This window comes from Sebastes fasciatus, chromosome 9 (assembly GCF_043250625.1).
Source record: "Sebastes fasciatus isolate fSebFas1 chromosome 9, fSebFas1.pri, whole genome shotgun sequence".
Classification (NCBI taxonomy): domain Eukaryota; kingdom Metazoa; phylum Chordata; class Actinopteri; order Perciformes; family Sebastidae; genus Sebastes; species Sebastes fasciatus.
Genome location: NC_133803.1, coordinates 31,191,608 through 31,217,593, shown reverse-complemented (window position 1 = coordinate 31,217,593; position 25,986 = coordinate 31,191,608). Strand labels below are relative to the sequence as shown.

Here is a 25,986-nt window from a genome sequence, read left to right as displayed (position 1 = left end):
ACATAGGCTACATCCAGCCTTCTTTCTTTCTTTCTTTCTATATAAATAATGGTCGTAATAGGGCCGACCATGCACAATTCCTGCTGTGCTAATTAATGTGTTTTAAAGAATTCACAAACTGTCAGATGTCTGTAGGCAACAGCACACACTTAAAAAAGCAAATACAGTTTGCAGAGGTGCAAATATCAATTGAAAAAGTGATTTATTTAAAAAGAGTCAACATTTAAAACCACAAACAAACCTACAAGACTTGGACCGAGATATGGAGATAAAAAGGAAGACATTGAGGAAATTAGAAAGAGAAGAAAGTGATCATTCCAGTGCACACTGTAAGCATGTACAGTATGTAACATAATGTATTAATCATTGTTATATATGCAGTATATGGTATCGTTGCATTCTAGCATTGTGGATTAGTGGTTGTAATTAATCTTCATGGTAAATTTCCTAAATAATATATTAACTTCCACCGCTCACTTTTAAGGTGAAGTGACTGTAACTCCTTGAATGGTTTAATTATGACGGTTTCAGTTAACAGCAGTGGTGAGTGAATGTAACGTTATAGGCTATATTTAGGCTACGTACGCATTGAGTCGGTCTGCTATTGTCTGCCACGTTTTTATCTTGCTGTTTTATTACAGCAGCCGACGGCCGTATCTCCTTTTCTACATATTATATGCTTAACTTCCTCCTAATCTTCCATTAAAAGTGTTTACTCCATTTTAGCATCAGTAGATCTGAGATCGACCTCGTGGTCTATTGAGGAAAGCAGTGAACGCGCATCCATCTGAATTACTTACACCTAGCTCAACCTAGTCGCTCCTCCTCAGCCTGGCTCAGCCTTCGTGAAACCAATTAAGCCAGGATGAACTGACTAGACTAGGTCAAGCCTCGCTTTCTCTCTTATCCTGGATATCTTTATTCTGCTTTTGTGAAACAGGCCTTAGACCAGATAGTTTAAAGGATCCATGCACGGCCCTCTTTGTCAGCTTGTTTTCTTGTATATATGTAGACTAGTATGGAACAGATAATCAATCAGAAACCTTTGCAGTCACTGTTGTGTAGAGTTTTGCTTCTTGGCCACAACTTGAATAAAAACATTCATTAAGACAACAGAGACTGACCTGAGAGTGTTTTTATTCATCACTCCACCTTGTTGATCTGGTTTCAGGCTACCTGTTGGGGCGGGGCAATTTACCTACTTATCATTGGTGCAGATAATTTGGTGACATCCCATAATTCCCAGCACAGCTCCACCCACCTTCCACCTGACTAGTGCAGTAAAAGTACAACATGTACCTCTGAGATGTAGCACAAGTAGTTCAACATGGAAATACTCCTGTAAAGTACAAGTAGCTCATAATTGGTGGAAATGTTTGACACATTGACCAGAGAAAGAAATGTGTCTTGTGTGAATGACATACTGATGGTTTGTCTTTGATATCAAAAGTTAAAACCACTGTTGAATGTCCTGATGGTTGTTTTGGAGAAGAATGACTGAATAATGGAGCTGAGATCTCCTTTAAAGGACGAGTGCTACTCGTCATGGAGGAGGATTTGGCGCCCTCTGGTGCCACAAACATAAAGTGCATCCTGTCAGTTGAAGTGACTCAGATTACAGGCTGTTTTCAATGTTTGGAAATCATCCAAATATCAACAGTTAGAGATGATTTTGTCCTGATGTGTGGACTTTTTAAATGATACATCATGTCAGCTCTGCTCAGTAGTTCAGAAAGTCAGAAATAGATTGTGTCTCTTCTTCTCTGGTGTTTATAGGACTGATATGTGTTGTTTTCTGCTGCTACACACTGGAACACAGACAGGACGTGGGGGACTTTATTCTGAAAGGATTCACAGGAAATGCTAGTATGCTGTTGTGCGGATGTGTGTATTAATATGAACAGGGTTGCATGGAGAGTGCTGCAGTTACTCACTCTGACCACTGGAGGAAAACTTTGGAGGGAGAATGAAGTGAAATTAAAATATTACACAAAGAAGAACAAACTGTTGAGTAGAAAACAAAAGATTTATTTAGTGAAAAGCTGCAGATTATTGAGTCTTTTGGCTGTTAACATCAGACTAATGTGACACTATCTCTACTATACTAACACCACTTTTATATTTGTTCATTAAATTATTCTTTTATGATTGATTTCTTCACTACAGCTGCTCCACAAGTTCACCTCTTTAACACAAGTGGTTTTACATCAGTCCTTAAACCTGCAGATTCCTCTCAAATCATTTGGACTCTTTCAGGTCCTCATTAGTTTTTCACTTTATACCTGATCTGTGCTGTTTGAAAATCCACCAACTCTCTGAACTTTACAGCCTTTCATTTAATAAACAGCTGAGTTGGTTCTTGATCAGTAGTTTGGTTCAAACTTCTTTTTGTCTCTTCTGAAATATAAAAATCTGATTTGTTTCTATGAGTTTCCCCAAACGACCACACAGTCAGTGAAGTATGGAAGTAAAAGTGAACAATACAACGTGAATTATGAAGCTTTAATTAACAAATTCTCCATTTTATACAGTGTTGTGATTTTTGGTTTGACATGATTTATATGTGATTTCCAGCATCATTTATTATCTAGAATCATCCTAAAACTTTGATTTCTTTTTATTTCAACATCACTTATCAAAGTTTGTTCATTTGTCACACAATGACCAAAGATGATGAATTTAGTTTGTTCCAATCAAACCAACTCTTTACAAGTATTTTTCCACAGATGCTGAATATTATCCTGAAAGACTCTTGTTTGACATTTGAAGGTGTTTCTTCACACAAAGAAGACAAAGTTAAATTTTATACACAAAGAAAAAAAATAATGTTTCACACCTTCTCTCAGACAACAGATCATTTCAGGTAATTACATCGACCTCGCTCAGCTCTTTCAGCCGTCCATTGGCAACACCACAAGTCCCAGAGAGCTCTCAACCCCCCCAGAGTCCAGCCCAGCTCAGGTACCCCTCACCTGCTCCAACTGCATTTACAACCACTGAGAGATCAGGTTGGTACGAACTAACATCAGCTGTGTGTGATCCTGTACAGACTGAACTATCTGGTCAGCAGTGAGAGAGTTTCTCTAACAGGAGGAGAGTCTCCCTCCTACAGAGAACACAGAGACACTGAGGAATCAGACATGGACCAGGACCTTAACCCAAACCCAGGAAATAGAGGAGCAGTGAATGTGGTGTTGAAGGTGTGGAGGTGGATCAGTGTGTCAGAGGAGACTCTGTAGAAGGACAGAGTGCCAGCAGGACAGTCCACATACACTGCTACTCTACCAGAGGAGGAGGAGGAGGAGGAGGAGGTTATTCTGTTATTGTGCCAGACATAGTAACCATCATCAGAGCACCTCAGACTCCAGGACTGATCATTCCATCCAAACATACAGTCTTCACTGCCTCCTCCCCTGCAGATTCCTCTGTAACTCACTGATATATAAACCTCTCCTCTCCACTCGACCTCCCAGTAACAGCGACCAGCCAGACCAGTTCTACACAGCAGCTGAGGATAGCGGTCAAATCTGTCTGGATGATCAGGATATGACTGAACCTCCTCCACGCGTGTCACCTCCCTGTTGTTGTCAGACAGTTTGAGGTTTCTGTGTGCTGTGTTTGTGTCGAGTGTGAGTTCACAGGAATCTGATGGAGAGAACAAGACACAATACAGCTGCAGTTATTAATCTATCATCTTTGAAGATGACATCAGAGATCTGAATGAGTGATGTCACAGTTTGAAGCTGGTTGAATGTTTCATGAATCAAATTCAAAACACACTTACACTTCCTCAGACCTGGTGTCAACCATCGGACTCCAGCAGGCTCCACCCTGAAAGGAGGAGGGGGGTCAGAGCAGCACTTCCTCTTTCAGCATGGAAACATGGACATTACATCGCTCTCATACACACAGATTTGTTATTCTACACAAATGGACTCACATGTTCACATGGAGCACTTATTATTAATCAGCTGCTATTCTTTTAGTTCAGTGGAGCTTCTTCTGATTGGCCGATGACTACAGCTCATTATGTTCACTTATTCATGATATATCATTATCAGTATTATATTGACAATCATCATACATTTCAGACTCAGTTTCCTCGACCAGTGAGTCAATAAATCAAATGTTTAAACCTGCATCAACTGATTTCTTTTACCACTTGTGGTTCAGTGAAAACAAGCTGTAAACACAACATCTGACATATTATCAGCTTATAAAGTAGTTGTGTCTAACATGATATCAACCAGCTGCTTCCACATCCAGCAGTTACAGAGCAACATGATGATTCATCAGGAGTCTTTGTGTTTGTGTCACCTGATGAATAGAAAGCCCCTTTTCCACCGCAGGAACTTTCCCCCGGAACTAGGAACCTTTTGAGGAACCTTTTGAGGAACTCATTGCGTTCCGACCAAGAACCAGGGACCAGGTTCTGAGGGTCTAAGGGTCTTTTTAACCCCCCCATAAAGGTCCTGGTGGTCGTGGGGTAGTACGTTCTGAAAGAACAGGAACTTTACCACTTCATTCATAAAACAAGGAAGTGATCTAATGTTGATTTAGGACCATTTTAGGACGAGGGGAGAGCATTTCTCTTTGTTGATAACATTAAAAGTAAAGTTAGGCTCTGTTGTTGGTTTCTGACTCATTTTAAAGAAGACAGAGAGAAAAAAAGAGAGAGAGAACGTGTGAGCGAGCTGAGAGGGCGAGCGGTAGAAGAGACAGACAGCGTGGCGTGGTGATGTGAATGAGAAAATAAAAAGTTATTTTCTGATTGTTTCACAGCGGTTAACCATCAAACTCTCAACAGTTGATTTACTGTGGAGACGCTCTGAGTTTCATTTCATCATTACATTCAACGTGCAGTAAATACTATGCAGCAGTAAATGTAGCGAAACAAAAAACCTAACGTTTATGTTTTCATTGTGTCTGACTTTGACACTGTTCACATCCCGTCTCCTAGCAACAGTCAACGCTGTTTTTTCTTATATGTAATCTGTAGGTGAAGATATTACAGTTCAAGTCCGTCTGCAGCCACAGAGCACTTCCTGTGTCCCCCTAATGTTGGTCCAGTCCTAAATAAACCTCTTTGGGCTCTGAAACACCATGTCCACAATCAGCTGTTGGCTCTTCATTGAGCGTCTGTGGCTGACTGTCACCTGTAGTTTCTGTGGCGAGTCCTACAACAAGTCGACTATTATCAGCCAGGGAACTCACTCTCAGTGCAAAACAAACCAAAACCTGGTAAAGATAAACTCCTTTAAAACAGCAAAACATTCCTATTGTGATGATTTATCAAGAACGTTTAAACAGATTTATTGTTACATGAAAATGGTCTTTTTTTGTTTCTTTGTTTTAACAATAATTTTCTGGACTAAAGGGCAACACACACTGGTGGCAGATGACGAGCGTCAAAACATCCAACTATTGTTTGATATGAGCCAACAAACCTGTAGTGTGACGACGTTGACATACAGCATGTCAACCCACCATGACGACTGACAACGTATCAGGATACACAAATATCCTATTTTCTAATGTTGAAACAAGACAACGCTACAGAAAAACAGCATTTCATCACCTTCCCTCCCTGTTTTGGCACATCCTGGCTACTGTTCCCTGACTACTTCTGTCTGTACTGATGGTCTGATGTGGGACACAAACAGCTTGATGCATCAGTGTTTAGCAGCTCTGGTTGTTTGAGGTCAGCTTGGTGTGTCGGGGTCATATGAGCCAGAATGACAGTGTGACAGAGAAAACGTTTCCAGCTCTACCTCCTCTATCAGACTGATTGTCTGTGGCTGCAGCAGGCCTCTTCATACCTGAGAGTGTCCAGTCTCCAGTGTGGATCCTTCAGTCCAGTAGACAGTAGCTTCCCTCCTGAGGCTCCTGGATGATTGTAGCTCAGGTCCAGCTCTCTCAGATGAGAGGGGTTGGAGCTCAGAGCTGAGGCCAGAGAAGCACAGCTTTCCTCTGTGATCCGGCAGCCTGACAGCCTGCAAACACACAAAACAACAAACGTCACATAATCTGAGGGTACTTAAAGGGCTGGAGGGTTACTGCAGTACTGTGATACTGTTGGCTACTGTGGGGTTACATTAACATTATAACTGATCTTTTTTTAGTCACAATCAAACACCCTCTAATGTCCATCAACAATCTGACAACATTACAGGTCCGTCTCTGATTCCTCTGTAATGTTTCAAGTCACAATAGAGGGAGAAAAATTAATCCATTAATGTAAATCAGGATTTAAGTGACTATTAGTTGAACATGTTGATGAATCCTGACCTGAGAGTTTCCAGAGTACAGTGTGGACTCTCCAGTCCAGCAGAAAGCCGCTTCACTCCTGAATCCTGCAGGTTGTTGTTACTAAGGTCCAGCTCTCTCAGACTAGAGGACTGGGAGCTGAGAACTGAGGACAGAGCTTCACAGCTTCTCTCTGAGAGGTTACAGTCACTCAGCCTGAAGAGACAATAATGAAGAAAAAACAAGCAATAAGTTGACGACAGCAGAGTATTTAAGTTATGATATATGAATCCAACCATCAGTGTACTTACAGAGCTTTGTTGGAGGCTTTGACCACTGGCAGCAGCCTCAGTAGAGCCTCCTCTGAAGCAGAGTATTTCTTCAGGTCAAACACGTCCAGATCTTTTTCTGATGACAGTAAGATGAAGACCAGAGCTGACCACTGAGCAGGAGACAGTTTATCTGTGGAGAGACTTCCTGAACTCAGGGACTTTTGGATCTCCTCCACTAGAGAACGATCATTCAGCTCATTCAGACAGTGGAACAGATTGATGCTTTTCTCTGCAGACAGATCCTCGTCGATCTTCTTCTTGATGTACTGGACTGTTTTCTGATTGGTCTGTGAGCTACTTCCTGTCTGTGTCAGCAGGCCTCGTAGGAGCGTCTGATTGGTCTCTAATGAAAGACCCAGGAGGAAGCGGAGGAACAAGTCCAGGTGTCCATTTGGACTCTGTAAGGCCTTGTCCACAGCACTCGGGTAGAGGTGTTTAAGTTTAGATTTGTCTCTGAAGATTCTAGACAACCGGGATTTTTGTTCTTCTGCCATCAGATTGACACCAGACTTGATGAATGTTAGATGGACGTGAAGAGCAGCCAGAAACTCCTGAACACTCAGATGGACGAAGCAGAACACCTTGTCCTGGTACAGTCCTCTCTCCTCTTTAAAGATCTGTGTGAACACTCCTGAGTACACTGAGGCTGCTCTGATATCGATGCCACACTCTGTCAGGTCGGATTCATAGAAGATCAGGTTGCCTTTCTGCAGCTGCTCAAAAGCCAGTTTTCCCAGAGACTTAATCATCTTCCGGCTCTCTGGACTCCAGTGTGGATCTGTCTCAGCTCCTCCATCATACTTGATGTTCTTCACTTTAGACTGAATCACCAGGAAGTGGATATACATCTCCGTTAGGGTCTTGGGCAGCTCTTCTCCCTCTCTGGTCTTCAACACCTCCTCCAGAACTGTAGCAGTGATCCAGCAGAAGACTGGGATGTGGCACATGATGTGGAGGCTTCGTGATGTCTTGATGTGGGAGATGATTGTGCCGGCCTGCTCCTCATCTCTGGATCTCTTCCTGAAGTACTCCTCCTTCTGTGGGTCGGTGAACCCTCTGACCTCTGTCACCATGTCAACCCACTCAGGAGGGATCTGATTGGCTGCTGCAGGTCGTGTGGTTATCCAGATGCGAGCAGAGGGAAGCAGTTTCCCCCTGATGAGGTTTGTCAGCAGCACATCCACTGAGGTGGACTCTTTAACATCAGTCAGGATCTCATTGTTGTTGAAGTCCAGAGGAAGTCGACACTCATCCAGACCGTCAAAGATGAACACAACCTGGAACTCTTCAAACCTGCAGATTCCTGCGTCTTTGGTTTCAGTAAAGACGTGATGAACAAGTTCCACCAAGCTGTACTTTTTCTCTTTCAGCACATTCAGGTCTCTGAAAGTGAATGGAAATATGAACTGTATGTCCTGGTTGGCTTTGTCTTCAGCCCAGTCCAGAGTGAACTTCTGTGTTAAGACGGTTTTCCCGATGCCAGCCACTCCCTTTGTCATCACTGTTCTGATTGGTTCATCTCTTCCAGGTGAGGCTTTAAAGATGTCTTCTTGTCTGATTGTTGTTTCTGGTCTGTGTGGTTTCCTGGATGTTGTTTGAATCTGTCTGACCTCATGTTCATCATTCACCTCTGCAGTCCCTCCCTCTGTGATGTAGAGCTCTGTGTAGATCTGATTCAGAAGGGTTGGGTTTCCTGCTTTAGCGATCCCCTCAAACACACACTGGAACTTCTTCTTCAGGTTAGATTTGAGTTCACGTTGACAAACTGCAGAATAACTTCCTGAATGAAAACAACAAAGAAGATCAATAGGAAAATAATTGAACAATTCAGTTCCTCAAAGAATGAGTATATGAATATATTTTGGTCCATCTCTTGAGACATTAGTAAACGTCCCATTTATCCAGCATGTTAAATCTTTAGAGAAATCCTCTTACTGCTCTGCAGACAGTCAGCCAGCTCCTCCTGCTTCATTCTCCTCAGGAAGTGCAGTGTGATTTTCAGAAAAGCCTCTCTGCTGCTCCTCCTCTGCTCTTCATCCTCACCATCCACCACCTCCTCATCTTCCCTCTGACTCTCTAAGCATTCTGGGTAATCTGAACTCAGAACCTTCTGGATCGTCTTCAGCTCGTTCTTCACAAAAGTGGCGATGTTCTCCTCCAGCAGCTGGAACAGAATATTATATGAATGACAGTCAGACTAAAGTCATAGAACCAAACATCACGTCCATGTTGGATAGACTGACAATTCACTGGTCTAAAAAGTGCAGCATGGAGATGATTGTGAACAGAATAGATGTAAAAGTAGTTGTTGTACATGTACGGACCATAAAAATGGAGTCCAGGTGTGTTTGATGCTGCTGGGCAGACTGACCACTGGGAACCTCTGAGCTCTCCTGGTCCACTCTGTGGAGGAATCATGAAGGATTAGCTCATATGATGTCTGTCCACACAGAAACAAACACAAGGTAAAGGTCCATGATGTGATTTTTGGATGTGAACAGTGAATCAGATGACTCTCTGTCGTGGTAAAGGTTTACTAGTCCTGCTGATCCCACTGAGAATCAACAGCTCAGTCTGAAGCTGTTAGGAGCTTTCAGCTCAGTGTTTTCTTCACCGGTCAGTTTGGTTTAGTCCCTACAGCTCTCACCAACCCCTCCATATGTACACTGCTGAAGTCCCCTAGAGCAAGGCAACCAGAACCTCTAGCTGCTCCAGTGGAGCTGCTTAATGTCAGACTGGTTATACTGGGCAGCTCCCAGTCTGAACTTCATCTTCCTACAGAGTAGTAAGGTTTAAAAACTGGAGATCTCACAACCGAAAGTCTGATAAAAACACATAATTTCGTTTCATTAAGAGTTTGAGATCCTCACCTGTGATCAACAACTTGGAGAAATAGTTTGCTCACATGTATGTAGAGCCAAATAAACTTTATTTTGGCATGGAGCCTCAGTTGGGGAAATCTGAACTTTTCCAAACACCAGTAGAAGTCTGACAGTGGGGGCTTCTGGTGGCTTCATTTTTCAGCAGCGAAGGTTGCCGTTTGATAAAAACACAATTTGGTTTCATTATCAGCTTGAAATCCTCACCTTTGATCAACAGAGTGGCGTCCATCTTTGAATAATATACGTTGATCCATAGACCGGTCACTCCTCATCGACACACAGCTGGGTTCAGGTTTTTCCAGCTTCCTGCTGATAGAAACACAAGATAAATTCTGCACTGCACCCACAACACACTGAGATAAAACCCGTCAGTGATTTCATACACCTAGCTCTATGCAGTATATTTTTATCCTGGTAATGTTTGTTCACATTTTGTATGAATTCAATGTTTATTTCAATGTATATTTTAAAGCTGCATTCGGTGCAGTGTGCAGCATAGGCAGGAAATGATGCTGTGGAGTGACCGGACGTGGTGTCAAAGCAGCGAGTGTCCTTTAAGTTCTGTAACGTCTGATATCATCATCATTTTTGTTTTCATTATCAGTTTGAAATTCTCACCTTTGATCAACAGAGTGGTGTCCATCTTTGAATAATATACGTTGATCCATAGATCGGTCACTCTTGATGGACACACAGCTGGGTTCAGGTTCAGGTTCAGGACAGTCTGGTCTCTTATGGATCCTGATCAAAAGCAATTCATTAAAGCTCACAAATGTAGAAACATTCTCAGGGTAGTCTTTGTGACATGGAGATATATTATATGTTATAAAGAAACCATCACAGCTGGACATGAACTGTGCTCCATCTCACAGGATCATAGTGGACTGACAGGAACTCTGAGACCAGCTGTAAACCTCACTAACCACCAGGGGGAGCTCAGTAGCTGCTGTTGAAACACAAACCTCCAGCCTCTGGACCTGCACACTGAGCCCTCCACAGACTTCAGTCACACTGTGATGTGTTTAAATGCTCACTGTAATCAGGTTAAGACTGGGACACTGCTGGGACCAGAGGGTTAACATGAGGACTTCAATCATAGCCATGGATACAGCTTGACATATGTCAAAGTGGAGCTGCTTAGTGTCAGATTGGTTGTACTGGGCATCTCCCAGTCTGAACTTCATCTTCCAACTGAGTCAATAAAGGTTTAAAATCATGAGATCTCACAGCTGAGAGTCTGATAAAAGCACATCATTTTGTTTTCATTAAGAGTTTGAGATCCTCACCTTTGATCAACAACTTTGATATATAGTTTACTCACATGTATGTAGAGTCAAATAAACATAATTTTGGCATGGAGCCTCAGCTGGGGAAATCTGGATTTTCCTAACATCAGTAGAAGTCTGACAGTGGGAGCTGCTGGTGGCTTCATTTTTCAGCAGTGGAGGTTGCCGTTTGATAGAAACACATAATTTCTCTTCAATATCAGCTTAAAATCCTCACCTTTGATCAACAGAGTGGCGTCCATCTTTGAAGAATATAGGAAGACCCATAGACCGGTCACTCCTCATGGACACACAGCTGGGTTCTGGTTCAGGTTCTTTCAGCTTCCTCCTGATAGAAACACAAGATAAATTCTGCACTGCACCCACAACACATTGAGACAAAACCTGTCAGTGATTTAATACACCTAGCTCTACGCTGTATATTTGTATCCTGGTAAATCATTGTCACATTTTGTATCAATTCAATGTGTCATTCAATGTATATTTTAAAGCTGTATTCAGGGCAGTGTGCAGGAAATTATGCTGTGGGGTGACCATAATAGTAATGCCGTCCATTTAGGATAAAAACAGGACGAACGAGGTGTCAAAGCAGCAAGTTTTAAAGGGACTGTTTGTAAGAATCAGAAATGCTTGTTAACAGCGACACCTGTGGCCGTTAAGTCAACGAAAGTCAGCGCCGGGTTCGCGCTTGCTCGCTCTACATAGACATGAACGAGCATCGCTCAAAACAGTGAGGCGACACACGTCAGCTCAAACCACAATATCACTCTATATTTCACCTGCTTGGCAGTAAAGTTAGCTGACCAGACGAAGGTCTCTCCATGAATCAATGCTGATCCTAGTGCTGCCTTTTTCTGCTTCAGCCTCGCGACCACGGTGGGAGGGAACAGGGGAGACACCGGCACCCAGCGGAGACAATAACGTAACACGCTGCGGAGCCCCGTCACTTCACAAGACGCGGAAAACCTCTGTTGGTCTGGAGGAGCTGCAGCATTTATTTCTGCACAAACGTCCACTATACATTCACTAGATATTCTCAGAGCTACGAGGTCTTCTGCAGTGTGTAGTGTGCGTGCATGCACGTGAGAGTGGGGCGAGAACGCGCATGGTGTGTGAGTGAAGGCAGTCAGGCAGAGGAACAGAGGAGCAGAGTACAGCAGAGACTCCGGTCCTGGAGACCAAAGCTACGGTCTCCCCCGCGTACTACGACCGCAGCCAACACTGTTTTGCAAGACGGGCTTCACTAGATTGAACTTTGCGGTTTTGGTGCTTTGGTGTAGTTTGTGTTGGAGTCTGAGTCTGAACAGCGTAGCCACACGCAAGCGCGCATATGCGAGCGTGCATATGCGAGCGCGCGCATGGAACACCGACCTGGGTGATTTATACGTGTAAGAAGTTACAAACAGTCCCTTTAACTGAGTGTCCTTTCCTATATTTAGTTCCCTAATGTCTGATATCATCATCATTTTTGTTTTCATTATTAGCTTGAAATCCTCACTTTTGATCAACCGAGTGGCGTCCATCTTTGAAGAATATAGGAAGACCCATAGATCGGTCACTCCTCATGGACACACAGCTGGGTTCTGGTTCAGGTTCAGGTTCAGGTTCAGGTTCCTGTTCAGATTCAGGTTCAGAACAGCCTGGTCTCTGATGGATCCTGATAGAAAGAAATTCATTAAAGCTCACAAATGTAGAAACATTCTCAGTGAAGTCTTTGTGACATGGAGAAGAGTCGTGGACAGTTAGAGATGGTCATCTCACCTCTGAGCTTTGGACTGGCTGTCATGTTCCCCACACAGAGAGGTTTTAGAGGGAGGGACTCCCTCCTCTCTGTCCTCACCCTGATTCATATCAGAGCCCACACCTTCACACAATCACAACAACCTGCTGGGAGAGCTCACAGATTATTTCTCTTCATCACGACACCTCGATACTAAATACACTCACAGGACAGTTTCTATGTTGTTGGCCCTTTGAGCTGCAGAGTCCTATCTGAGAAATGACATTCACAATGCTCTTTAATCTTTAGGATTGTTTAAAGACTAGAGGAATACACCTCATGTTGCTGTTTCTTTGGGGATGACATCACTTTTCACTTCCGTTTGACTGACTTTGAAACGCTCTTCATTATTTGAAATGTTACCCTTTTTCCAAATTTACTATATCCATATATTCCTATGAGAGTTGCTCAGTGGCGGATGAAGCCAAAACAGCCTAACTGTCAAGTGATTAGTGCATTTTACAATTTTAGGACCTAATAATTTAAATAAGGGCTATTCAAGTGTTCGTACTGGGAAGTGACCAATATAGAAGTTGTATTACCTCCGTTTGGCCACTACGAAATTTGCTTCAAAGCACTCTTCCTGGGGGCTTGGCTTCAGCCCGTTACTGCGATACGTCAGCGTCGCCGCCATATGGGGGAGGTAAGGACTGGCCTGTAAATTAAACGGAGGAGCTGCCGTTTTTCTGGATGAAAGGCACTATAACATTTACATTTCTCAACTGATTTCAGTGAGTCGTTTTCTATTCATGGACTTATGGTCTACGAGGAATAGAAAAAGAAAGTTTTGTCACACTTCCTTTAAATCTCGATACTAGGCTATAATCACCGCCAGAGGCTCAAAAGACTGTGTATCAATGTTAGCTAACAGTACATGAACTGAATTACTTACATGGTGGAAAATAATTCATTTTGTTGAGAGTTAACGTTACTGTTCCAAAATCCAAGACATGACACCAGCTTTATTGTTTGTGATATCAGACGCATGTCGTAGATTTAAAGTTTTACACACAATATTATGCTAACATGAGCTTTGATCGAGGATAAGCTAATAATAATAACAACGCTAGCTCTCTATTTGATGACCTAAAGAAGCAAATGTTTTGTAAAGATGTAACTTAAACTGTTATGTTGATGATGTGGAAGATTCTTAAAGGAAACTGTGTACAACTTTTTAATATCATATCAACAGACAGACCGGCCAGTGAACCATGAACCGAAAGCAGTAACGTAACGTTACTGAACCGTTTTGTGATCTAACTTATAGTACTCCATGTAGATTATAAATGCTTGAATATAAAAACACTCATTGAAATTGGTTGGGAAATGTAAACATTCGTCTCCTTTATCCAGAAAATCAGCAGCTCCCCCGTTCACTTGTATGTGTTTACAGGCCAGTCCTGACCTCCCTAAAATGGCAGCAATGTTGACGTACGATTCAAAGGCCAATGCAGCACCTACGTATACATCTATCTATTTCCTTGCGTCTCTCCATGCATCCGCGGTGGGAGGGACAAAGATTCAAGGAAAAGACGCAAGTGAGGGAAATGTGAATGTAAATAAGAGACTTGGGATGCACCCAAGGTCCTTCTCATTTCAGCATTTTTCGCCTCCTCGACTCCTCGCTCCTCGATCCTCCGGCTGTGACCCGGAAATCGATCTCAGTCCTCCATCTTGAAGGACGTCCCAATTCATAAAATGCGCATCAAGGAGCGAGGATCGAGGAGCGAGGAGGCTTGCTGGAGGAGCTATGAGCGAGGATACACAAGTGTATCCTCCAGTGTCTTCTCCACGGATGTTTATACCAACAAACACGCCCCCTTATTGGATACCAGTTATTGATTGGCCGCTGCGCCGATAGGACTGATCTGATACATCAACATCACTGAGTTTTATACCGGAGTGAAGACAGATCACAGATTAAACGTTTTATATTTTAGTTGTCTTCTGATTCACCATCTAGTTATAATCTGTGTTAACTGTAGGTGTGAACAACAGACGGATCATGATGGTGAAGTGTTCCAGCAGCAGAAGGACCTGCAGTCTCTCTGCTTCACACACCGTCACTGAAGGAGTCTGACTCTGAGAGGGGTTTATAAAATCTGACAACGAACAGACCTCAATCAATTTTCTTAAATCATTAGAAAGAGTTTTCTTTTCATGATCTGTTATTTCACTCATTAACTTTTATTAAGGATACAGTTAAAATCAGAGAGAGAAGGAGAGTCTCTCTTTTATACCTTTTACATCATTTATCCTCATTCACTTGAGGCTGATAATTCCTGAGTGTCGGGTTTGATATGAGATATCATTTCACTTTTCCCTCAAACATTCAGACTAATACATAACTTCTACTGTCAGAATATCAATAACTACAGACGCTAATAATGAATAAATAATATAAAGGTGTTGTGCCAGTAGAGATGGTTCCTGGTTCTCTAAGCAGGACTCAGTCCACAGTAGAGATGGTTCCTGGTCCTCTAAGCAGGACTCAGTCCACAGTAGAAATACAGACTGCAGCTGTTATTCATGTGCAGGTGTTTGTTAAACAGGTAACAGGCTACAGAGAGGAAACACTGCTGCTCTGATAACTCTGTGTTTTTATTAGTATTAGATCAGTTCAGACATAAACAGCTGTTGAAGCCGACTGACAGCTGATCCAGCTGTGATCAGCTGCTGCTGTCATCAGAAACGGACGTCGCTTCCTCCGCTCGCATCTCCCGTGGGCGGGACTAAGACGCGAGGAGAGGAGTCGAGGAGAGGAGTCAAGCCGTATAAAGAGTGTCTCTCAGGTGTGTTTCAGTGCAGGAACAAAGGCCCAGGTGAACTCTCTGATCCCTGCTGGGTCCTAGTGCTGGAAGAGTTACTACCTTCCCCTCCACATCAATAACAGTCCTGACAGACCCCAGATCAGCCTGAACTCATCTTCTTCATCACAGTGTCATCTTTCAAAGCAACACTTCATCTAGACTTCAACATTCAAACTAACCGCAGCTTCTCTCTCCCTGCTCACAGGCGGCCAACTTGTTTCCCAGCTGACATTTGTGTTTGAAAGCAGCTTTAAACAATCACACGTTCACCATCAATTCAACCGTTTCTCCAACCACAACAATCAAAGACGTCGTCTCAACCAATCACAGCTCCACTTACTGAACTTATAGCCATGAACTTCATCAGTGTGCAGCTCTCTTCTGTCCTCAGCAGGTCTGTGTAGAAAAGGAGCTTCGTACTTCACTTCAAATGCCATCAGATGAAGTGAAGTGACGCCTCTGTCCTTCATCAGAGGGTGTGTGTCCTGACTTCACTGTGAAAGTATGCAGTCGGACCGGTTGGACGGAGTCTGAGCTGCGCTCACAGGATCAAATGTTACTCTAAACAAGATTCATGATTCAATAGTTTTATTTGTCAGGTACTCATACAGGATGTGCAGTGAAATGCAAAGTGGCAGTGCTCACAAGATTGTGCAAAACAACATCAACTATACAAATATTTTTAAAAAATGTAATAAACAGAAAACTCATCAAAGCTCAAACAACAGACTTTCAGGATCAAATGCAGCATCTGTGGAAAAATCATCACTGTGGAGGGAGGGCGTGGTCACTGCTCAGCTGCAGGGGAGAGAGTGGTGGAGTGACTCAGGGAGCAGTGCTCAGGTGAGTTAATTGGGCACAGCTGGGAGGACTTGGCTAACGACTCTTCTCTTATATGCAGTAGTGCGGGCTGGGACAGGAGGCCTGACAAAGATGGAGATCCCAGCTCTGAGGCGGAAGGCGGTTGGCAACACTGGGCTGTGACTGGACAGGAGATGGCAGAGGGAAGTGACGGATCAGGAAGCGAGTTAGGCGAGATGGAATTAGGTGGCGGGAGCTACGGAGAGTGGGATATTGCTCGGAAAAAGAAACGTAAAAAGAATCCAAATAATAAATCGGATGATAGTGATTCTGTTGGCGGAGAAGCTGTAACAGAGAGGAGGAGAGATGATTATAAGGTAATCATTAAACTGGCGCAAGAAGGGGCTTCTTTTGGAGAGTGGAATCCAATACAACTTACCAGATCAATATGTAAAGAAATCGGAGAAATAAAAAGTGCTAAAGTGTTAAGAAACGGATCACTGTTAATTATGTGCAAGGATGGAGGACAACAAGGGCGAGCAATCAGGATGAACAAAATAAATGGCAAAAAAGTACAATGTTCCCTAGCTGGTGACAAAAAACTAGTCAAGGGAGTCATCTCAGGGATCCCAGTAAGTGTAACAGATGACGATGTTAAAGCAAACATAACTAATGCAAAAGTAAGTGAAGTCAAACGCATGAAATCAAACAGAAATGGCATTAAAAGTGACAGTCTCTCAGTGCTGATCACTTTTGAGGAGGAAAAACTTCCCGAAAAAATCTTCATTGGATATATGTGCTATGATGTCAGGCTGTATATTCCCCCACCACTCAGATGCTTTAAGTGTCAACGATTTGGACATGTGGCGGCTGTGTGTAAAGGACACCAAAGGTGTGGAAGATGTGGAGGAGAACATGAGTATGGCAAATGTGCCCAGGGAGCAAAGCTGAAATGCTGCAATTGCGGCGGAGAACATAGCTCAGCGTACGGTGGATGTGAGGTTAGCAAAAGAGCGGCAGAGGTGCAGAGAGTCAAGGTGTATCAGGGAATCAGCTATGCAGAGGCAGCAAAGAAGGTTTCAGGAGGAATAACGGTGACAAAGCAAAATAACACTGTGAATGAAGATGTTGTAAAATGTGCAGGATGCGATAAGTTGAAGGAGGAAACTCTGCTAGTCAGAAAAAGTGACTTTGTGCTCTTTATGGCAGAAATAATCAACTGTTCGGCACAGTCAAAAAGTCGCAATGAAAGGATTAAAATAATTGTAAGATCAGCTGAGAAGTACCTTGAAGTAAATGGGTTACAATGGGAAACAGTTAGAGACATTCTGAATGAAGATACACAATCCGCACAAACATGAGCTGGATCCTCTTAATGGTGCTAATTCTGCTACAATGGAATGCGAGAAGCTTAATAGCAAATGGACAGGAGTTTAAGAAGTACATTGATAAATTACAAAATAAACCGAATGTAATATGTATACAAGAGACATGGTTGAAACCACAGTGGGATTTTGTTGTAAAGGGATATTCTGTAGTTAGAAGGGATAGGGAATCTGGTAATGGTGGAGGAGTTGCAACATTCATACAGAATGAAATGAGTTACAAGATAATGCATGTAAACACTGAGCATGAATCAATTGTTGTTAAGGTGTGGACTGACAGAGGTGATATAGATATAATTAACTTTTATAATCTATGCGGGAAATTAAGTCAAGGTATATTGGAGGATGTAGGGGGATCATTGCAAAATAATGTAATATGGTGTGGGGATTTTAATTCACATAATTCATTGTGGGGGAGCAATAGCACAGATGCTAATGGTGTAGTTGTAGAAGAATTTATAGATGATCACTGTTTGGTGTGTATTAATAATGGGGAGGGAACACGGTATAATTGCACTCAAAACACAGAAGCAGCACTTGACCTAACATTTGTAAATAGTACTTTAGCAGGTGTAAGCACATGGAAAGTAATAAAGCATACTACAATGGGCAGCGATCACTACCCCGTAGTGACTAAAGTTGGTGTAAAAATTTATTTTGATAAGGGAAAGAAAATTCCTAGATGGAAGTTGGAAAATGCTAATTGGGCTGCTTACCAAGAGATAAGTGCAACGAGATGTGAGGGAATTAAAGAAGATTATCAAATGGATGTAAACATATTTAATGGTGAACTAGTTAATGAAATAATTCAGTCTGCTGAGGAAACAATCCCAAAGAGTACAGGAACTAAACGTATTAAGAATGTACCTTGGTGGAATAGCGAATGTAGCAAAGCCATAAAAAATAGAAATAAAGCATTTAGGGAACTCAAAAAACTTCATTCACAGGATGCTTTGATCCAGTATAAAAGGGCACAGGCAATAGTAAGGAAAACAATAAGAACCCAAAAACGCACATTTTGGAGGCAATATTGTAGCAGTATAGGAAGAGAAGTAAAGCTTTCAGATGTCTGGGGCATGATCAGGAGAATGGGAGGGATCAGAAGGAGTTATAAATTACCAGTGATGAATAATGGGGATCAAATGGCTGTCAGCAACCTAGAAAAGGCTGAACTTCTGGCGCAAACATTCAGGAAAGTTCACAGCTCCGACAACCTAACAGATGAGGCCAGGCGCTGTAGAAATAGAGTTTTATTGGAGAAATCTAAAATATTAGAGAAAAAAGAGACATCAGAAGATCCAATAGACCTGCCTTTTAGTATGTTTGAATTGAGAAGAGCAATAACTTGTGCATGTCAGACCACACCTGGTAAAGATGGCGTATGCTATAAAATGTTAAAGAACATGGCAGATAACACTCTGGTCACTGTTTTAAGACTGTATAACAGAGTTTGGGAAACTGGACAACTTCCTTCAGTGTGGAAACAAGCCGTAATAGTGCCTATTCTAAAACCAGGGAAAGACCCATCAGATCCATATAGTTACAGACCTATTGCCCTAACCTCTCATTTATGTAAAATTATGGAGCGAATGGTTACAGAGAGATTAACATATTTCCTGGAAAGTAAAGCTCTTTTATCTCCACATCAAAGTGGGTTCCGTAGGGGTCGCAATACTATGGACTCTGTCTTATGCTTAGAGTCAGACATCAGGAAAGCACAGACCAACAAAGAAGTAGTATTAGCTATCTTCTTTGATGTGGAAAAAGCATATGATATGCTCTGGAAACAAGGGTTACTCATGAAATTGAATTCATTGGGAATTGGTGGTAGAGCATATAATTGGGTGAAGGACTTTTTATTTGACAGGAAAATACAGGTAAGAGTAGATGCAGAATATTCAAATGTATATACAGTAGATAATGGAACTCCACAAGGTAGTGTATGTAGTCCGTTATTATTCAATATAATGATCAATGATATATTTTCTCAGGTTGAGCAAAATATAGGAAAGTCTATGTACGCGGATGACGGAGCTCTTTGGATAAGAGGCCGCAATGTATCATTTGTTAATAAGAAAATGCAAGCTGCAATAGCTGAGGTGGAGAAATGGGCAAACAAATGGGGATTCAAGTTATCAGTAGCAAAAACACAAGTTATTTGTTTCTTAAAACGGCGTAAAATCGCACCCATTTCCCTAAAACTGTATGATCAACCTCTGGAGCAAGTCAAAGCTGTTCGATTTCTGGGGATTTGGTTTGATGAAAAGCTCACATGGAACATTCATTTAGATAAAATCAGGAGCAAATGTAAAAAAGTCATCAATATACTGCGTTGTTTGACAGGACAGGAGTGGGGAGCAAGTAGAGCATCTTTACAACATATATACTGGGCTCTCATGAGATCTGTCCTTGACTATGGGTGTGTAGCTTACATGTCAGCAGCAGAATCAAACCTCAAGAAATTAGATGTACTGCAAGCTCAGGCTTTGAGAATCATTAGTGGATCATTCAGAACATCTCCGGTATCAGCAATGCAAGTGGAAGTGGGAGAAATGCCCCTACGGATTAGAAGAATAAAATTAATGCTGGCATACTGGGTTAATCTTCAGGGGCATTATGAAACTCACTCTACCAAAAGTGTTTTGATAGACTGCTGGGAACATAATGAAACAAACTTCATAAGCTTTGGGTGGGTAGGTGATGCAAAGGCAGAAAACATAGGGTTATGTCAATTCCAATATTGCTCTACAGTTTCAGTTTCCTCCATTCCTCCCTGGTTATTCCCATTACCAAATGTTGACCTCAATATACAGCAGGAATTGAAGGAGAAGTCAAAGAAAATTCCAGCATGGCGCATAGTCCAGAATTATTTAGATCAGCACTTCACAGACTCCGTGTTCTTATTTACAGACGGTTCCAAAGATCCTGAGACAGGGTGTGCAGGTGCAGCAGTTTATATCCTGGTGAGTGAGACATACATCAAGAAACGAGTATCAAATTATGTGTCAGTATATACTACAGAAATATTGGCAATATTATTGGCCCTGCAGTGGATAGAGGAGAGGGAAATAAAAAACACCGTTATTGCATCTGACAGTTTTTCAGCACTCACAAGCATAGGATCTGGTAGATCATCAGTCAGAACGGATTTAATTAATGAAATATTTCTCATTATGTATAGGATGGAAATAAAAGGCACAGGTACACGATTCATATGGGTTCCTGCTCATGTTGGTGTGGAAGGAAATGAGCAGGTAGACATTCTGGCCAAACAAACACTAAGAATTAAGAATATAGAATTACAAATTCCATTAAGTAAAGCTGAGGCTAAACCATTCATCAAGAACTATGCACAAAAAGTATGGCAGGAGTATTGGGATGAGCAGGAAACTGGAAGGCATATGTACAATATACAGAAACATGTTGGAGCAGGGAGAAAGGTGGGCTGGAAAAGAAGGGAAGAAAATATCATCACTCGACTAAGAATCGGACATACAGGTCTTAATCAAACATTATATCGAATAGGCAAACACCCAACTGGGAAATGTACACACTGTAACCAGCCAGAAACTGTTGAACACGTACTGATACACTGCAGTAATTACACTATCCAGAGGAATCACCTTTTTCAGACACTAAGGAAGGCAAAACATCACGACTTTTCAGTGTCAGGTCTATTGGGGAATAAAGCAGATAATATATACAGTGAAATTATTCAGTTTTTGAGAAAAACTGATTTAGTTAAAAGAATCTAGAGTTTTCATTATCATTTTTTATTTATTTAATTTATTTTTTTTTTTTTTTTTTAGTTCTATTTTGTTTCTGCACAATCTTCTGTTCCACACTCCAGTCCAGATGGTGGCGGTAATGCACCTCTAAGATGGTTTGCCAACCGCCAATAAACACCAAAGAAGAAGAAGAAGAAGAAGAAGAAGAAGAAGAAGAAGAAGAAGAAGAAGAAGAAGAAGGACAGGAGGCCTGAGATGCCAGGGACCGGCTCTCAAAAGCGTGCCACTGAGATACGACCTCTTTAATTGAATATTGTATAGTTTGTGTGCAGCCAGAGTGCACAGCGCCTGTGTTGAAACTGTGTATTGTGTGTGTGCTTAATAAAGAGCAGGAGAGCTGGATACTGCCTCCCATTGACTTTGTGTGCTGAGGTGAACCCCGGTAGCAGTTGGCGGCTACAATCACAACTTGTAAAGACTTGCTTTGACAACAGTCTGGATTCTGTTGTTCAGAGGCCTGTTTCACAAAACCAAGATAACGGATTAAGCTGGGGTTTTCCAGTTATCCTGGCTCAGTTTAGCCTTGACTCGGTTACACGAACGCAGTGGCACACAAGTTACCATGGAGATTTATTCTGTGCAGCTAGCCTGCTCCAGACCAGAATAACAGCCAGGCTTGATTTATCCTGCTGTCTGATCTGTTCAGTCAGCAGTCACTCTGATCAGAAACCAGTGTGTTTTTACAGTTAGTCCATGATCTTATGCATGTATTTTGTCTTATCTTTATTAGCCTGCATTAAAATACCATATTTTAATGCAGGCTAATACAAATAAGTACTAACTGAATACATACCACCATTCAGTTAAGTATGTAAGTACTGTTATTTTAACATTCTGATCATCATTCATTTTTATTTTTATAATCATTCATGTGATAATCATTATTACGGTTATATTGTGTTTATGAAGACTGCTGTTCATATTGTTGTTAGAGGTTTAATGCATATATTATTGATTAGAAATGGCTGATAAAGTTCACTGGACCAGTAACTATATAGTGTTCTGTATATTCATGAAACAACAGGGAGAGGACACCACCATGCTTTGACCTTTTATTTTTCTTGGATCACTGGTCTGCTGGGAGAGAAACACACAGCAATGATTAATGGATTGCGTTACTGTGAATACTTACAGTGTACATTGAAATTATAACTTACTTCTCTTTCTAATCCCCTCAGTTTGTATTGTTCAGTGTGTGCTGTGCAGACATCTGACAGTTTGTGAATTCTGTAAAACACATATCAGTTGTTAACTCTGCATGGTGTGGATGTCCTACACATAACACTCACTACGATGCCAGGCTGCTCTCAGACTGTACAGTATCTGGGTCCTGTTAAAAATTATGTTTTCCATGAGCACCACATCACTGCCTTCTTATCCATTATGGACTAAATACGTATTTCCATTGACATAGGCTACATCCAGCCTTCTTTCTTTCTTTCTTTCTTTCTTTATTCCTTTCTTTCTTTCTATATAAATAATGGTAGTAATAGGGCCGACCATGCACAATTCCTGCTGTGCTAATTAATGTGTTCTAAAGAATTCACAAACTGTCAGATGTCTGTAGGCAACAGCACACACGTAAAAAAGCAAATATAGTTTGCAGAGGTGCAAATATCAATGAAAAAAGTGATTTATTTAAAAAGAGTCAACGTTTAAAACCACAAACAAACCTGCAGGACTTGGACCGAGATATGGAGATAAAAAGGAAGACATTGAGGAAATTAGAAAGAGAAGTAAGTGATCATTCCAGCTCACACTGTAAGCATGTACAGTATGTAACATAATGTATTAATCATTGTTATATATGCAGTATATGGTATCGTTGTATTCTAGCATTGTGGATTAGTGGTTGTAATTAATCTTCATAGTAAATTTCCTAAATAATATACAGACGTAGGCAAAATTGTTGGTACTCTTCCGTTAAAGAAAGAAAAACCCACAAAGGTCACTGAAATAACTTGAAACTGAGAAAAGTAATAATAAATAAAAATTTATTGAAAATTAACTAATGAAAATGAGACATTGCTTTTGAATTTTGGTTCAACAGAATCATTTTAAAAAACAAACTAATGAAACTGGCCTGGACAAAAATGATGGTACCCTTAACTTAATATTTAGTTGCACAACCTTTTGAGGCAATCACTGCAATCAAGTGATTTCTGTAACTCTCAATGAGACTTCTGCACCTGTCGCCAAAATAGCCCACTCCTCGTGAGCAAACTGCTCCAGCTGTCTCAGGTTTGAAGGGTGCCTTCTCCAGACTGCATGTTTCAGCTCCTTCCACAGATGTTCAATAGGATTTAGATCCGGGCTCATAGAAGGCCACTTCAGAATAGTCCAATGTTTAGTTCTTAGCCATTCTTGGGTGTTTTTAGCTGTGTTTTGGGTCATTATCCTGTTGGAGGACCCATGACCTGCAACTGAGACCAAGCTTTCTGACACTGGGCAGCACATTTCGCTCCAGAATGCCTTGATAGTCTTCAGATTTCATTGTACCCGGCACAGATTCAAGACACCCTGTGCCAGATGCAGCAAGGCAGCCCCATAACATAACCGAGCCTCCTCCATGTTTCACATTAGGTACAGTGTTCTTTTCTTTGGATGCTTCATCTCTTCGTCTGTGAACATAGAGCTGATGTGACTTGCCAAAAAGCTCCAGTTTTGTCTGATTTGTCCAAAGGACATTCTCCCAGAAGGTTTGTGGCTCGTCAATATGCATTTTGGCAAATTCCAGTCTCGCTTTTTTATGATTTTGTGTCCTCCTGGGTCGTCTTCCATTAAGTCCACTTTGGCTCAAACAGTGACGGATGGTGCGATCGGACACTAATGTACCTTGACCTTGGAGTTCACCTCTAATCTCTTTGGAAGTTGTTCTGGGCTCTTTGGTTACCATTCGTATTATCCGTCTCTTCGATTTGTCATCAATTTTCCTCTTGCGGCCACGTCCAGGGAGGTTGGCTACAGTCCCATGGACCTTAAACTTCTGAATAATATGAGCAGCTGTAGTCACAGGAACATCAAGCTGCTTGGAGATGGTCTTATAGCCTTTACCTTTAACATGAAGGTCTATAATGTTCTTTCTGATCTCCTGAGACAACTCTCTCCTTAGCTTTCTGTGGTCCATGTTCAGTGTGGTACACACCATGATACCAAACAGCACAGTGACTACTTTTCACCCTTTAAATAGGCAGACTGACTGATTACAAGTTTGAAGATACCTGTGATGCTATTTACAGGACACACCTTAGTTTAATATGTCCCTATGGTCACATTATTTTACATCTTTTCTAGGGCTACCATCATTTTTGTCTAGGCCAGTTTCATCAGTGTAAAATAGGCGTTGGTGTAATGGATACCAAACTTGTGACCTTAGTGATGCTGAGTGAATGAACCCTTAGATGATGGTTCTATGAATGTCATTTACAATCTCCACAGGTTGTCCGGTAAGAACATGAATATGATGACGATGTATCAATTAGTCCAGGTCACACACACTCTCTTTGAGATACCACTCATTTATTGATTGAAGATGGTTTTTAAATCCTTTTGTGAATAGTGTGGATAGTGAGGATAGTGAGGATAGTGTGGATAGTGGTTACTAAATACAGAAAATAAAATAGAAAACATGAGCAGGTATTAGTAACATGAAGTAATAATAAACAAACAGTATTGTATGAAATACAATGCAAGCTAAACAGTTTAAAACAGGAGTAAAAGGAGGAGAACGCAGCCTTCTGAACTTTAAGGGAGCGTCAACAAATAGCAGACTCAGGCTCTCAGGCAGTACAATGAGCAGAGTGCACACAGAGGGGGATATGAGTAATTGTGCGACGGTCCCTTAATGACGGCCGCATATGCCCGTTCACTGCGCTGTTCTAACTTAAATGATGTTGACACAGAAACACACAACTTATCATTCAAACTCTTATAGACAAACGAGTATGAGTATTATAACATGATACAGGTGACTTTAGAATTATTATAACGATGCAGTTACTAAACAATAGACAACTATAACAAATACTCACTTTCTCATGGACGCACAGGAAAAGACCATATCAATAATAAATAGAAAAGAGTCCAGAAAGGTGCAACATTGATGCTGAGCTGAGTTGGAGGAAAATGAGGCTTGCGATCTGCGCAGAAGGTGATTGGAATAACAGCACTCTCTGATCATGTGAAGACCATGCGCCAAGCCACAGACTATTGGTCCGTGCATGTGATCAATGCATGGGCTGGTGAGGGGATGCTTTTGGTTAAACTGCTGCACCTTCTGAACAATCAGTTTGTTTTTTAAAATGATTCTGTTGAACCACAATTCAAAAGCAACAGCTGATTTACATTAGTTAATTTTCAGTACATTTTTATTTATTATTACTTTTGTCAGTTTCAAGTTATTTCAGTGACCATTGTGGGGTTTTCTTTCTTTAACGGAAGAGTACCAACAATTTTGCCTACGTCTGTAATAACTTCCACCCCTCACTTTAAAGGTGAAGTGACAGTAACTCCTTGAATGGTTTAATTATGACGGTTTCAGTTAACAGCAGTGGTGAGTGAATGTAACGTTATGTAGCCTATATTTAGGCTGCGTACTCATTGAGTCGGTCTGCTATTGTCTGCTACGTTTTTATCTTGCTGTTTTATTACAGCAGCCGACGACCGTATCTCCTTTT

At 41.6% G+C, this 25,986-nt stretch overlaps 1 protein-coding gene and 1 long non-coding RNA gene across 2 annotated transcripts in view; both read right to left on the bottom strand.

Moving 5' to 3' along the window:
• Positions 1-2,487: 2,487 nt before the first annotated feature.
• Positions 2,488-12,871, bottom strand: LOC141774545 (protein NLRC3-like). The gene is made up of 10 exons (XM_074647292.1): positions 12,508-12,871; positions 10,079-10,201; positions 9,665-9,769; positions 8,903-8,981; positions 8,514-8,742; positions 6,558-8,358; positions 6,289-6,462; positions 5,820-5,993; positions 3,785-3,831; positions 2,488-3,645 (listed from the first exon to the last, which is right to left on the bottom strand). Exons 1-10 carry the CDS (start codon positions 12,594-12,596, stop codon positions 3,107-3,109), a joined length of 3,360 nt encoding a protein of 1,119 aa, XP_074503393.1. The 5' UTR covers positions 12,597-12,871; the 3' UTR covers positions 2,488-3,106.
• A 7,778-nt stretch (positions 12,872-20,649) lies between these two features.
• The window catches only part of LOC141774551 (uncharacterized), a 43,599-nt gene continuing 38,262 nt past the window's right edge, over positions 20,650-25,986 (bottom strand). Inside the window, exon 2 of the long non-coding RNA XR_012595372.1 lies at positions 20,650-21,500. This is a non-coding gene — a long non-coding RNA (uncharacterized LOC141774551). The remainder of the gene's footprint in view (positions 21,501-25,986) is intronic.

What these genes read in the sequence shown, in the direction of transcription:
- LOC141774545 (XM_074647292.1), bottom strand. Translation starts at nt 12,596, where the DNA reads ATGAATCAGGGTGAGGACAGAGAGGAGGGAGTCCCTCCCTCTAAAACC. An exon ending in AGCCAGTCCAAAGCTCAGAG is followed by an intron (nt 10,202 to 12,507) that starts GTGAGATGACCA and finishes GCTTTTGATCAG; the next exon opens with GATCCATAAGAGACCAGACT. An exon ending in CGCCACTCTGTTGATCAAAG is followed by an intron (nt 8,982 to 9,664) that starts GTGAGGATTTCA and finishes ATTCCTCCACAG; the next exon opens with AGTGGACCAGGAGAGCTCAG.